The following is a 15,986-nucleotide window of genomic DNA, read 5'->3' as shown; positions in this document are numbered from 1 at the left end:
TCAATAGTGGAGACTGTGTTTGGGCCCAGGTGAGGACCCTGAAGGTTTCAGGTGAATAAATCATCTGCTTCCCCGCGGGCGGCCTCGAAGATTTGATCTTTTTCCCAAGGGGGTGCATCAGGTTGCTAGAATGAATTGAACATCTTTCCATGAGAGAGCAAAGGCTAAGGCCAAAATCTGGAAAGCTTCTGCATATTTCCTGGGATTCTTGAAATAGTTTTCTAGCTTTTACTTACATTGTTGTATATCAGTTATAGAGAAGGGACCTGCACTAGGACTGGCCCCTCAGCTTCTGCTACTTCCCTAAGGAGTAGCAGGGCTCCAGGGAGAGTTGAATAAGATGTTCTCCTTTGAGTGTGATGGGGACTTAGTAGGGTTCCCAGTGTTCGGGGTTTAGCCTTAAGAGCACTTGGCAAGGGGCTGTATGGAGACAGATGCTGTTCACCCCGAAAGATAGGTGGCCCTTGTGAAAGAGGATCATCTGTAATATCTAGTTCTGCCTTAGGACTTTCCTTTGGGGGGGCTGGTTCTGGGAGTTTTGCAGATTGTTAGGTTTTGGTATAGGGTCATGAAGGTCTGTACATATGGTATTTCTGACCAGTTCCCTGCATCTTGCAAAATGGGTCTGATTGCAGGATGGTATCATAATTAAGGCTACCATTGACTGCACATTGCTCCAGGCTGGGCAGCTCATAATTAGGCCAAACAGCATTGCAGAAAAAATATGTATATATATGTTTTATCTTTAGATTATCAGTATCAAATTGATTCCAATGGTGGAGGATGCAGCCAAGCAAGGAATCAGGTGGAATAGATGGAGGGTTGCCCATAGTGGAATCAGGTGGAGTAGATGGAGAGTTGCCCATAGTGGTCTGGAAAAGAGAGGAGGACTTTGAATAGTGGAGGGTTTATCAAGTGACCCGAGTGATGCTTGAGGCATCCTGGAAAAATTCTAGGTCCTGACTGGAGTCCCCAGGGGCATTCACCTTTTGAGCCCTGTCTTAGTCTGTCAGACATCTCCGACATTAGATGGGTGCTGGCATTGCTTTGGAATAGTTCCCTCCACCACTAACCCATTATGAGTGTTCCTTAAGGTTTTCCTATCCCACTTAAAGCAACTCTTTTACTCTCTAAATTTAGGCAAGAAATCCACATTAGATTGTACATCAGTTCCTGCATAAATTCCTTTTCATGAATTCCCCCCCATGCCCCACACAGACCATCTACAACATTCCCAGACCCTCTGACTTGTCCTAAACATCCCGTCCCTCTTTTTAAACAACCAGTCATCTCTTTTCTTTATAACATTCTTTGCATAGTTGGTGGGTTTCTTTTGTCCTTGACCAGTCAAATAGGGGAAGGGAAGAATTTAGCATGAAAAAAGAAGGTTCAAGTCACCTGAAATGTGTGTGAGTTCACTCTGGGGGAGCTGTTGCTGCCAATTGTGTCACATGTAGGAATCAGGGACTATAAGAAAAGAAGGTTTAAGTGGCCTGAAACATGAGTTCACCCTGTGCCACTGTCAATTGTGTCACACATAGAGATCAGGGACTATAACCAGAAAAGATAGAAAAGAGTCCATCCGCCTTCCAGGCAAGGCAGCTATCCCCATGCACTCCTTCGCCTTCAGACGACACTGGAGCATGGCCCTGGCCAGTTGCCCTCAAATACCAAGGAGCTACTAGGAAACAGCTGCAGAAATACTGAAAGAAAAAAAGGAAAAGGACTCAGGTCCCTTAGAACTGGGTGGTAGCAGTCAAGGGCTTCCACATGAAAATGTTTTCCATTTCTCCAGAGATTGGCCCCAGCCAGTAACCTGCAGTTGCCTCTGTGTTTAGGCACTGCCCACCAAGCATCCCAAGTTGGAAAGGAAAAGCCAGAAAAAGAGAGAGAGAGAGAAAAAGACTCCCCTATATGAAACAGATAGGAAAAGGGGAAAGGAGAACAATAAATTCCAAATCCTATGCAAAGAAAGACTTAACCCATTATGAGTCTGATTGGTTGCAGGAAAGGACCAACCAGAGGTACTTTCAGTTTTTCATCTGCCACACAGAAACGTGGGGGTTGCAAGGAGAGTAGCCCCTGGTCCTTTTTTAACTTGGGCATGGAAAGTTGAGGTTTTTATTTTGATTTAGTTCTAGGAAGTCAGTGAGAATAGGCTTTAGGTTCCCTTTCTCCAGACCCTATTCTCCTGCCTCACAGGTTAATGTTATCTTTGATTACAGTATATTTTACCAAAAAGTGTATCATGAGAAGACATCAGTTTTTTGGTCCATTTGTTTACTCATTCATTTATTCATTCATAACTCTCTTAGTAATTCCAGAGTTCACCATAATATCTTCATTTGTGCAATACTGTACTATATGTTGAGTAAAAAAAATGTAGGAGCTCTTTTTTGGTGGTGTCATTTTATTTTCTTTTTCTACGCTGAAGAATAAAATCATGTAATTTTATTGTGTAAAACATGATGTTTTAAAATATATATATGCTGTGAAATTGTCAAATTGAGGTAATTAACAAATGCATAACCTCATATAGTTATTATTTCTTTTGTGAGAACACTTAACATCTACTCTCTTAGCATTTTTCAAGATACGATGTATTTGTATTAACTATAGTCACCATGTTGTACATTAGATCTCTTGAATTTGTTTATTCCATCTAACTGAAATCTTTTGACCAACATCTCCCAAGCCCTTCACCCATCAGCCCCTGTTAAACACCATCCCACTCTACTTCTATAAGATCAACATTTTAGATTCTACATGTAAGTGAGATCATGTGGTATTTGTCTTTCTGTGCCTGGTTTATTTCACTTAACATGATGTCCCCCAGGTTCATCCATGTCGTTACGAATGGTAGAATTTTCTTCTATTTTTATGACTCAATACTATCCCATTGTGTATATATACCACATTTTATTTATCCATTCATCTGTTGATGGACACTTAGCTTGATTTCATAGCTTGGCTATTGAGAGTAATGTTGCAATAAACATGGCAGGGCAGCTCTGTCTTTGACATACTGATTTTCTTTTGGATATACCCAGTAGTGGGATTACTGAATCATGTGCTTGCTTACTTTGCATGATTTTTACCTTCTCCTTTGTAAATGTTTTTTTCATGTTATTCTTTGACTATATAACTTTATATAGTTATGTAGTCCTCTGTAACTTTCACAGTGACACATATTTGCATACTTGCCTTTTGCTATTTTTCTCATTGCTTTAACTGATTTTCTTTCAGTCTATATCCTGAGACTGTACTCATTTTTTTCTACTATACTTTTGTCTAAATAATTCAATAATAAATCTTTCATCAGTAATTTAATTTAGCCAGGCCTAATTTTGGAAGCTGAAAGAGGTTAAGTTAGATGTTCATATATAGAAAAACATTTTCTATTTCTATCTTTCGTATTGCAAAATTGATATGCATCTAAAATGAATCCTGAGTGACTGGTAATGAGCTACCTGAAGACAGATAATACTCAATGAAAATGTAAAAACAAATGATAAAGGGCAGTATCCAACTTATTTACAAGAAAAGGAGTTAATAGTATGTACATATCATGAACATAAAAAAATTGGTAACATATGCCATTTTACTTAGATTTTCATTTATTATTACTGATTATAGCCAGAGAAAATATGCCTCTGGCCATTTTAAAAGAAGTAATTAAAAAGCGGTCCTGGACATTAACAAACAGGAATAGGAAATTTCAGAAAATAGCTTTTTCTTGAATAAATATTGCTTAAATAATGGGAAATTTGTGTAATTTTTTTACTCTTTGGTGTTAGAACATATTTAATTTAATCAAAATCAAAATCTTAAATATCTTCAATTTAAGCTAAATACAAAGCTCTTATTTGCTTTTCACTTAAAATTTTTGCTCTATAAAAATGTTCTGTTTAGCCGGGCATGGTGGCTCATGCCTGTAATCCCAGCACTTTGGGAGGCTGAGGCAGGCAGATCACCTGAGGTCAGGAGTTCGAGACCAGCCTGGCCAACATGATGCAACCCCGTCTCTACTAAAAATAACAAAAGTTAGCCAGGCGTGATGGTGTACACCTGTAGTTCCAGCTACTTAGGAGGCTGAGGCAAGAGAAGTGCTCAAACCCGGGAGATGGAGGTTGCAGTGAGCCAAGATTGTGCCACTGCACTCCAGCCTGGGTGACAGAGCAAGACTCCTTCTCAAAAAAGAAAAAAAAATGCTCTGTTGATATCAAGAACAGTTTAGATTGTGTGTAAAAAAAAAAGTCTGATTTAATACAATGTACATTACTTCAACTGATTGCTTAATTTCTTATTAAATAAAATTCCAGAAAGTGTATGAAATTCTTACATGGCAAGTATATCAAATTAAAAATAAAAATTACCTTATTAAATTTTCAGAGTTTCAAGACTGGATGCATTAATGTTTATTTATTTCACTGAAATTTGCTATTTTGGTTTTTGAAATCTTTTGGAAAACTGCAATTTTTTAATCAAGATTATTTTTACTTAACAGGAAAAATGCAATATTAGTCAAAGAAAATAAAGATACTTTAAAAAATTTAATAATACATGATTTTTTTTTCTCCCATTTAATCCTGTTTCAACTGATTCCTTTCTTGTTTCTTTCAACAGGCTGAGTTAAATGACCCAACCGATCCTTTCACTAGGTATAGTACAAACATCTCATCAAATGTAGGAGAAGAAGTTTTTTCCAAATATATTGGGTGGAGAATTGCCGACACTCTTTCCAAACTATTCTTTCCCCCCATTGAGGCCCGTGTTCTTCCTTTGAAGAAACCATCAATAAAAAAGGATCAAACAAAATATCCGAATAAAAAGCTGGAGTCCATGAAAAAGAAAGTTCTACATTTCACTGTAAGGTAAAGAGAAGTACTATTGGTTTTATTATTCTAATACATTACAATTCAAAATCACAGAAATTATAGATAATTATTTGCCACATTATTTAACTCAGTTTCTCTTCTTCAATTCAAATTTTGGTTCGATCACCTCCTAGGTGGTCTATCATTGAGCAAGTTCCTCCCTTCTCCGAAACTCTTCATGTTTGTAATAGGCATTATTACATAATACAAATCAATATTAATGTAATTCTTGTGAGGTAAATACTAACTTAAAACAGAAACCAAATCATTCAATATTCAAAATTTTAAGACTTTATTTTATGTGTGTATCCATACATATATATACATACTTGATATGTATCTTACATATCTAAGTTAGAGTCTTGAACATAGTAAGTCTTCAAAAACTGGTAGTTATGAGACTAATCAGATTTTATGTTTCAACTCCTCATAAATTTATTTCAAAGGACTCCAGGAAACATTGGACTTAGGAATGATTTATTAAAGTGAATAATTTTCAAATTTATTTACAATTTCTCCAGTGGCAGATTTCTTTCAGATTCTTGGGGTCCCTGTTGTCATTTTAAGATATACAGAATGTTAAGATGTTAAAAGTCACTTTTAGACAGATTTTTAAAATAGATGAAAAATCACTCTTGATATATAACACAGGCCCTATTTTACATTGTAAATCTCTTAGTAAAGCTTTAATCACGACAGAAACTTTTATTTACTTTTTAACCCAAGTCATTTGAAGAATATATTGTTATATTTTTTCCTATTAATTTTAATACATTTACTATAAAGTCAGCTTTCCTTGTATTTTTAATTCATATTTTGATGTGTTTGGTGTTCTGTTGAGCAATTTATTCCTGATAGGCTGTGATTGATTGATTAATAGATAGCACACTGATTTTGATTTTACCATTCTGAATTTTTTGTTGTTGTTGTAAATTGTACCTGCTATATATTGTTTTATACGTTACATCTGATTGGCTTTGCCTTTGTGTCTTTTTACAATCTAATGTAAGAGCCTTTTGTTCCTGGATTAGAGGAATTTAACCCAGTGAATAAACTTAGCTGGACTAAATAGTTGCTGAAAATGCATCTGTAAATTTAAACTTAACTGTAAATTTTATTCAATTCCTGAATATATACTTTCTTATGTATTTATTCTTATTTATTTTTCATTTGACTAAGGTATTATCAAGTGTTTTAAATATGTGCTCAATATTTGAAAATATGTTGTATTTGCCTCCACAAATAAGGAGTAATTTGGATTAATATGTAAAATCATTATCCTTTATAACTATTGCCACAGTATATTACTGTGTTTGCAAAGTCTAGTATAATATGTGATTCTCTTTCCTTTGTAGGATCTCCCCAGTTTTAAGAACTCTTATACATATTCTCTTTCATGAAAAATGCTCCAACTTTCTGTATATTAAAGGTAAAAAGTCAAAGCCTCTTTAGATTATAGACCCTTCCTTCCCTGATTTACCCCCTCATCTCTCCCTATCCTAGGTAATAACATCAGTAATTTCTTGTGTGTCCTTTCAGGGTCTATAAAATGCAAATATAATACATTATTAGTATTTTTAACTTTTTCCCCTTCATTTTAACATGAAAGTTAGCATAGTAAACATAGTATTTGGCATCTTGAATTTGTCATTTAACCTGATTTCAGGTACATTTTTCCATTCCAATACATAGAAAATGTTCTAATTATTATCATTTTTTAAACAGACAAGTTTTCCTTATTATGGATATATCATAATTTATTTACCCAGTTTTCTATTGGTTAAAGTCCTAGCTTGAATAATTAGACAAGAAAAAATAAAAGGCATCCATATCAGAATATAAGAAGAGAAACTGTCCCTGTTTTCAGGTGACATGACCTTATATATATATAACCCTAGAGACTCCACCAAAAAACTTTTAGAAGTAATAAATGAATTCATTAAAGTTGCAGGATACAGAGTCAACAAATAAAATCTGTTACATTTCTGTACACTAACAGTGAGCTATACGGTAGAGAAATTAGGAAAACAGTTTCATTTACAATAGTACAAAAAAGAATAAAAAACTTAGGAATAAACTTAAATAAGGATGTAAACGACTTCTAGATTGAAAACCACAAAACCTTGGTGAAATAAAGAATACATAAATGAATGTCAGTTTGTATTCCTGTGTTGAAAGAATTAATCTTGCTAAAATGTTCACAGATTCAATGCTATCAAAATCACAATGGCATTTTCTAAATAAATATAAATAACAATTCAGAAATTCATATGGGAACACAAAAGATTGTGAATAGCCGAATCAATCTTGAGAAGGAAGAATAAACCTGCAGGCATCACACTTTCTGATTTCAAAATATATTACAAAGCTACTGTAATTAAAACAGTATGGTATTAGCATAAAGACAGACGTATAGACTAATGAAACAGAATAGAGAGACCAGAAAGAAATTCATGCACATATGGTCAATTAATCATTGACAAGGTTTCCAAGAATATATAACAGGGAAAAAAGATTCTCTTCAATAAATGGTGCTAGGAAAGCTGTATATCCACATGTGTAAGAATGAAATTGAACTCTTACACCAAGCACAGAAAGCAGATCCAAATGGATTAAAGACTTAAATGTAAGACATGAAACTAAAAATCCTAGAAAGGAGCAAAGAACGAAAACTTCTTGACATTTGTCTTTACAATGTTTTCTTGAATATGACACTAAAACTGCAGGTGACAAAAACAATTAGAACTACATCAAACTAAAAGTCTAATGCAAAGCAAAATAAACAATCAACAAAATTAAGTCATTCTACAGATTAGGAGAAAATATTTGCAAACCATATTTATGACAGGGGTTTAATTTCCAAATATATAAGGAATTTCTTCAATTCCATAGCCAAAAAACTCTCAGATCTACTAAAAATAGGTTAACAACTTGAATAGATATTTTTCTAAAGAAGATATACAATTAGCAGTAAGTATATACAACAACGTTCAATGTCAGTAATCACCAGTGAGATCCGTGAGAGAGAAAGGTCTTGGGGGATGAGAGGTCACCTGAAGAGAAAGACCACATAGAAAAGAATCAGTGCCCCAGCTGGCAGCCCACGACAAGGCCTTAGATATACTAGGAAGCCATCTTGGACCATACAGCCCAGCCCAGCTCTCAGCTTAATGCACCTGCATGAATGAGCTCAGCCAATACTGTTTAGTGTGTAGATTAGCAATCCCCAGTGAGCCCTACCCCAATTCCTGACCTACAGGATTAGAACAGCAGATCATTATTGTATTATTATTATTATTATTATTATTTGAAATGGAGTTTTGCTCTTGTTACCCGGGCTGGTGTGCAATGGTGCGATCTTGGTTCACCACAACCTCTGCCTCTTGGGTTCAAGCGATTCTCCTGCCTCAGCCTCCTGAGTAGCTGGGATTACAGGCATGCACCACCACGCCTGGCTAATTTTGTATTTTTAGTAGAGATGGGTTTTCTCCATGTTTGTCAGGCTGGTCTCGAACTACCAACCTCAGGTGATCCACCCGCCTTGGCCTCCCAAAGTGCTGGGATTACAGGCATAAGCCACTGTGCCCAGCCCATTATTATTTTAAGTCACTAGATTTTGGGATGTTTCTCAAGCAGCAATACAGGATGAAACAAAACTCTTCTTAATTATTACATAATAGTCTAATAGTGTCCTGTTAGATCCTCTTGTTAATGATTGATCTAGAAATTTTTCATAAGTAGTCTTAAGTAATATTTGTTTATAATTGTGTATTTCCTGTTTAATTTTTGTCAAGTTTTGCTATCATTGTTATTCTTTGGAACTTTTTTTCTGTGTTCCAAAATAATTTCAGAAGCTCAGAATAATCTACTCTTTCAAGCTATGTTAGAATTCCCTCTTTTTAAAATTTTAATTATTATGAATACATACTAGTTGTACATAATTATGGAGTATACGTGATATTTTAACACAAGCATACAATGTGTAATGATCAAATCAGAGTAATTAGGGTATCTGTCACTCTAATAATTTGTCATTTCTTTGTGTTAGGAACATTCCAACTCCACCCTTTTATTTTGAAATATACAATAAATTATTAACTATAGTTGCCCTGTTGTGCTACTGAGCATCAGATCTTACTCCTCCTACCAAACTCTCTCTCTCCTTCCGTATATATATATTTATATATGTATATATATTTATATATGTGTGTGTGTATATATGTGTATATATATAACCATTTAACCATCTTCTCTTTATCCCTCCCTCCTTCTTCACTCTTCACCACTCCTCCTGACTTCTGGTAGCCATCCTCCATCTCCATGAGTTCAATATTTATTTAACTTCTGAATATGAATGAGAACATGCAGTATTTGTCTTTCTGACCTGGCTTATTTAACTTTACATAATAGCCTCCAGTTCCCTCCATGTTGTTGCAAATGACAGGATTTCATTCATTTTTATAGCTGAATAATATTACATTGTGTATATATACCACATTTCCTTCATTTGTTCATCTATTGATGGACATTTGGGTTGATTCCAAATTTTGGCTATTGTAACAGTGCTGTGATAAACATAGGAGTGCAATATTCCTTGATATATTGATTTTCTTTCTTTTGGGTGTATACCCAACAGTGAGATTGATGAAACATATAGCAGTTCTGCTTTTGTTTTTTTGAGGAACCTCCATACTGTTCTCCATAGTGGCTACTAATTTATATTTCTTCCAACAATGCATGAGTGTTCCCCTTTCTCCACATCCTCACCAACATTCATCATTGCTTGTCTTTTGAATAGAAGCCATTTTAAGTGGGATGAGATGATATCTCATTGACATTTTAATTTGAATTTCTCTGATGATTAGTGATGTTGAACATTAATCATCAGTACCTTATGCCTCTTCTAAGGTAGTTCTTTGTCAAAATTTTTTTTCTATGGCTGTTGACAAGATTGATATTCAGCCCAAATGCACATGTACGGCAACATTCAGTTTTGATTGTTGGAAGCCCTGCCTTAAAATCATCTAGAATATCAATCCTGAATATCAGTCTATTTAGATCTTTCTTTTTCTTAAGTCAATGTTAACAATTTTAACATTATCTTTTCTCTGAATATTATTTATTCCATCCCATTTTTCAGAATTTATTTGGCCATAATTGAACAAAGCAGTCTATTGTGATCCTGTAATTCTTTCTGTTTCTGTATTATTTTGCCCTTAACCAATTCTTACTTTGTGTATTTGAATTTTGTTCTTTTTATTCACCTTAGTTAGTTTAGCTAGATGCTAAATCTATTTTATGTTTTTTTTTTTTCCAATGGACCAGCTTCTAGATTCTAACTCATATATTTTTGTGCTTATTTATATGAGTTTGTTACTTCTTTGGTCTATTTTGTGGTTAATTTTCTAATTTCTTGAAGAAGGTGCTAAATCATGTGGGAAACTTTCTTCCTTGGCATTTGTCTAAATCATTATTTAAGTTCCAAAATCATATGAGTGTTGCTGCCAAAAGGCACACTTTATTGCAGCTGTTATAATTGAGCGCAGCAAGGCTGATGGGCAGGCTTTCCTTTGTGTTCACAAATAGTCAACAGAAAAATGTTTGAGTTTTGAAATAGTTTTAAGCATTTTTTTCAATAATTCTAAAATCAGTGAGGAAGACATATAGATTTGGGGTTAAGGATCACACAGCCTGGCTTTAGTAGTCTTGTGTGCAGAAATAAATACTGCAAAACTACTTGTGTATTTCCTACATTTTTATAAAATTGTAACACAATCAAGATACAATGAAAATGGCAGTTCTACGTGGCCTGGGTATTGGAATGTAGAGTCTCTGGATGTATTCTGTATATTCTGAAAGACAGACATGGAAGAATAATTCATCTGGAGCCACAAAGAGGACATTAAAGTGTACTTTGGTTTTGTGTCATGGACAGTTGAAGAAAGGGATAGCAAAAAATAAACTGGAAAAATAGAAAAAAATCAATGTTAACAAAAGCAGATTAAGAAAAAGCAAGAGAAAGTATATACAGGTGATGAAAAGGCAGGTGGAGATCAATAGTGCCTGCTGGGACACAAGAGATGAGAGAGAGAGAGAGAGAGAGAGAGAGAGAGACAGAGAGACAGAGACAGAGAGAGAGACAGAGACAGAGAGACAGAGACAGAGAGAGAGACAGAGAGAGAGACAGAGAGAAAGTAGACATAGAGGAAATGTGTGAAAAAATAGCAAATGGAGAAATAAGAGCAATAAGCAGAAATAAAGATGAAAGAGAACAAAAGGAAAGAGAAAAGATATGAGGGAAGAGACATACTGAGGATGAAAGGTACAAATAAAAGGATGTGCACAAGGTTAGGGAGAAGGGAAAGACAATATGCAAAGTCAGAGAAGAGTGAGACAAAAAAGGAGCAGGTGAGGGGGTTAAGACCCAAAAAGTCCTGTAGGTTTTGAGGGATTAGTAAATTAAGCTTCTCTTTCAGAGCCTGCAGTTCATTAAATAAATGACAATCATACATCACTGGTCCTAGAAAAAAATGCTGTCTGCTTATCCAGTTTTTCACAGTTCATTGCAGACTCTAGCAATTAAATTTAGAATGTCTCCTCCCTGAATGAGAATTATTCAGCAGCATAGCAAGCTGAGACTTCCTCTAGCAAGAGTTACCTCAGTGTTGTTTCATGGAGCAGCATTCCCACTGCATCATTCATGTAGTCTTCTATGTGAATGTGACTCCCTGTAGTTGTGCATAGTATCAGCTCCAGTTAGGGGCTCATCTCTGGGTAAAACAGAGGTCAGTGGAATGGAGCTACAGCTTGATGACAACAAGATAAGCCTAGATATATGGATATATGGATTTTTGTAAGTTTTTTTTAATAAGTTTTTTTATAAGTTGTATAAAAGCAAATTTAAATCTAAGCTATGCATTGAAGAAATTTCTCTGGTTGACTAAACATTAACTTCAGGAAATTGATATTTCCTTTTGCTTGATTCTCCATCTAAACAAAAGTTCCATAGCTAGCTCCTTTTGTTAGGTCGTCTCCTCCAGCTTCTAGGCTCCCAAATCGAATTAATAGAGTGAATCAACAGCTGAGCATGCTGAAACCCCACAGGTCTAAATACAAAGACATAATTTAAAGCATACAGTTCCTTTTCATCCCTGAAAGGTCTTTATTCATAGTGCCACATCACCGATTCCTCATTTAGTGTTCCTAGATATCTCCATTTTGTGTTTTCAACAAGTGGAAATGTGAAAGACACCAAGAAGCCAACATATAAGGACTCCTATAGAAGGTGAGGCACATTTAAAAGGGCAGAGAAGAGGAAAATTAAGACAATGTTTCTTTATTGTCTGGGAGGACTAGAGCATGCTTATTTCAGTGTGAAAATCTGAAAATTTTCTAGAAAGGAGAAGATGAGAACTTCCTTATTAATGAAGTGTCTGCTACATCTTATGACCCATAATTTTTTCCAAAAAAAAATTCCTTATGTTTTTAGCCTATAGATTATTTTTAAAAATAATTTTGTCTTTACTATGTTTATAAACATACATTTTGCTCTGAATGGCTTGCAGGTTTGACTTTTTTTCTTTATGTAATTTTTTCAAACGAAAATTGATCATTTTGCTTCTGTATGTTGATTTTTTTTTAACTTTTCTTTAAGCTAGTACAACATGTTGTTGGATACATGCTCTTTTTGCCCCTCAGCATTTTTTTAAAAATATGAAAAAATCATTATGGTTTTTTATCATAAAAGTTGTAGACAAAAAAATAGGTATATAATAGTTTTACTTCAAAGCATAGTATTTCTCTCTTCCCTATTTGTCAGTAAAACTATCTCAAGTTTACCTTAAGGCTGAGAATTTAGAACTATGAAGATCAAATTTTAAAAACCCAATTCCCACATCTATACTTTCTTACTTCTGAGGTTTCTCATAAGTGTATTTTCTAAACTTATTCCTCGAATCTCTAAAATCTCATCAACAACTAATTATTTCCACATATGTAAAGACTAGAAGAACATTAATAAAACTTTGTTCATGCTTAGTTTGTTCAAATTTTAATGTTAAAGAATATTCATTAAACTAACGCCTGGAAGAGAGCCCAGGTAGTGCTAGTAAGAATGAACTGAGAACAGTTGTTGTCAGTTACGCAGAAGATTTTACACAGCTGACTTTACAGGAAGGCCGTACCCAAGGCTAGTGCTCCTCCTCTGCAGCTTCCTTTATAAAAGGAGCTGGTGCCATGGTAATAGAAGTAGGAGTCGCTAACATTTACTGAATGGTGGAAAGATGGGAAAGGTAAGTGCTACGATACCCTATGAAATAGGTTAAGAATAGGCTTTATTGGACAGACTTAGAAGTCAGCCGTTAGCAGAAAGAAGTACGTGGTTTACATTTCGAATTATCCCATTGATTAGGGGTGCTGGAGTCTGGGGAAGCATTTGAACATTCACTGGGTTTGTATTTCAAAGAGAGAGTGCCTGACTGCTACTCTACCTTCTTATAAGAGTGTAAACTCCTTTTCAGTGGAGAAATAAACGTTTTGGGCTCAGTTATCATACCATCATCAGTCAGTTAGGTATCATCTAAGGGAGGGGATGATGGAAATGCCAGCTGCCCAGAACCTGGAGGCCGTAAGAGGCGCTCTTAATGGTTGTAAAGAAAGCATTGAATCATTGGGAAGTTGGATTTAGGAGAAGAAACTCCACAAAATGGGAGATTCTTAAGACCCTCAGTTCTAGGTAGCACGCTGCTAGACAATCCAAGATGATCAATTTTGTTTGACACCCCACATGAGTGCATTTTATAAGCAAGGCACTATGTGAAGTACTACCCTTAGATGGAGTTATGATTATTTCCTTCATTTATAGACACGGATACTGAGTTTTGATAAGGTTAGTTAGTCCAAGGATTTGCAACCGTAAGTTCAGAAATTTGAATTTAAACAAAGGCATTCTGACTCTTGTGTTCACTGTGCTGCTTTCTTCTCCCTCATATGAATTTTATCTGATATCTAAGCCTTGAGTAATTGTTTAAAAACATGTTCTAACAAACAGAATTTTTTTTCAATTTCTGCCTTATGATTTTTGGAACTTGATTTTCATTAGGGGACTTATTTTTTCTAGACCTTGAAACTCTCTACTTAATTTTAGGAAATATATATCAAAGAAGAGTCACTTTCTAGTAAGTCTAGTAAGTACATATAGAGAGAGTTTAAATAGAAGAGGGCCCCCAAAATAGACTTGGCCTCTTATTTAATATTGTGTGGGCTTGACCATGCCCCTAGGATGCCTAAGTAAAATGCCTTAAACCAATCTGTCTTGTTCTGTTTCATGAAGGAAAAAATGTAAAAAGTCTATTTCTCCTTCACACTATATGAAATATGCTTAGTTTATAGGTTTTTTTCTGATTGATTTAAAGTAAGTTACTTAACTTCTCTGAGTCTTAGACTTTTAATCTTTAAAAATTAAAAAGCTGTACATTGCTCTAAGGTTTGTCCTGAGGATACAGAAAAAGAAGGTAGGTAAAGAGCCTGGACATGTCAGTTCCTTATCCTTTTGTTCTATAATTTACTAGATGTTCTAAAATATTTATTTTATTTAGAATATAATATTTAATTCTTAGTAAGATTGTGATAAATAATAAGTGGAAGGTTTACATTTTTGTGCTTTTTTTTAAAGTTACGAATTGCTGCTAGCAACTTTTCAAGAGAACATACAGTTTCATGATGATTTCGTTTTTGATTATGTTTTGTTTCCTTTCCTGCTTCTAGTTATTTAATTTAAAACCAATTCATTTCTGGTTTTGACTATGTCAGACATGTATTTCAGGGGTATGGTGATAAGACATAGTATGAAAGAGAATCAGCATTGCTGGTCACAGTTGTTAGCTGCAGAGAGATAAAAAACACTGAGTGGTTCTTCAGAGATGGGCTTCTATTTATTGAGCCTTTGTGAAATAATTGAGTTTAAATAAATGGGTTGAATCATTGGTTTAGATCAGTTACTTAAGGTGTTAAAATGCCCAGAGATTGGGAGTGCAGATATTTCTTTGACATACTGATTTTATTTCTTCTGAATATATACTCAGAATATTAGGTTGGTGCAAACCTCATTTCAATTTTTGCAATTTTTAAAAATAATTGCAAAAACTATAATTACTTTTGCACCAATTGTATTACTATATAATACAATTGCCATATCATATAGTAGTTCTATTTCTAATTTATTGAGGAACTTCCATAGTATTTTTTGTAATAGACATACCAAACTACATTTTCACCAATAATGGATAAGTATTCCCTTTTCTCCATCTCCCCACTAACACTTATCTTTTGTCTTTTTGTCTTTTTAATATCCATCTTCACAAGTATGAGTTAATACCTGTGGTTTTGATTTACATTTCCCTGATAATTAGTGATGTTGTGAACCTTTTTCATATACCTACTTGTTGGCCATTTGTGTGATTTCCTTGGAAAAATGTCTATTCAGTTCCTTTGTTCACTTTTTACTTGGGTTACCTGGGATTTTCTCCTTTTTTGGTGGTGTTTTTCTGTTTTGTTCTTGTTTGGTTTTATGTGCTATTAAGTTGTATGAGTTTCTCTTGTATTTTGAATATTAACCACTTATTGGATATATGGTTTCCAGTTATTTTCTGCCATTCATAGCCTGTCTCTTCACTCTGTTGATTGTTTCCTTGACTTTGCAGAAGTTTTGTTTTTAGTTTAACGTAATTCCACTTATTCATTTTTGCTTTTGTTGACATTGAAGTGCTATTGGAAGCTTAGAGGTGGAATTCAACTATTAATGTCAAAACTATGCTTCATACATCTATTTGCAATATATAACTCAGTTTATTTGCAAACTTGCCTTGGAGATAAATCAATGTCTATCTATCTGTTACATCTTTCCTCCTTTCCTGTCTTTCCATTGGTGAGACAGAACCTTGGTCTGAGCAGGAATTATAGGTGTCATCAATGGGGCAATAGCTTTAGCTGCCACTTTCACTGCCATAGCTTTATGCTTATACAAGTGTCTAGCTTTAATACAATCATCAACCCTAGGACTTCTCCATTCACAGTAACATGATGTGATGCAGAATCTTAAAAATAACACAA

At 34.6% G+C, this 15,986-nt stretch overlaps 1 protein-coding gene across 1 annotated transcript in view; it reads left to right on the top strand.

Moving 5' to 3' along the window:
• Positions 1–4,626: 4,626 nt before the first annotated feature.
• Positions 4,627–15,986, top strand: part of LOC105552523 (transmembrane protein 232-like) — a gene marked incomplete at its 5' end in the record, with an annotated part of 108,933 nt that continues 97,573 nt past the window's right edge. The window contains one exon of the mRNA XM_011998209.1: positions 4,627–4,874. Within this exon, the coding sequence (XP_011853599.1) occupies positions 4,627–4,874 (248 nt within the window). The remainder of the gene's footprint in view (positions 4,875–15,986) is intronic.

This window comes from Mandrillus leucophaeus, unplaced genomic scaffold (assembly GCF_000951045.1).
Source record: "Mandrillus leucophaeus isolate KB7577 unplaced genomic scaffold, Mleu.le_1.0 Scaffold560, whole genome shotgun sequence".
NCBI classification, from domain to species: domain Eukaryota; kingdom Metazoa; phylum Chordata; class Mammalia; order Primates; family Cercopithecidae; genus Mandrillus; species Mandrillus leucophaeus.
This window is presented reverse-complemented; position numbering and strand designations above follow the sequence as displayed.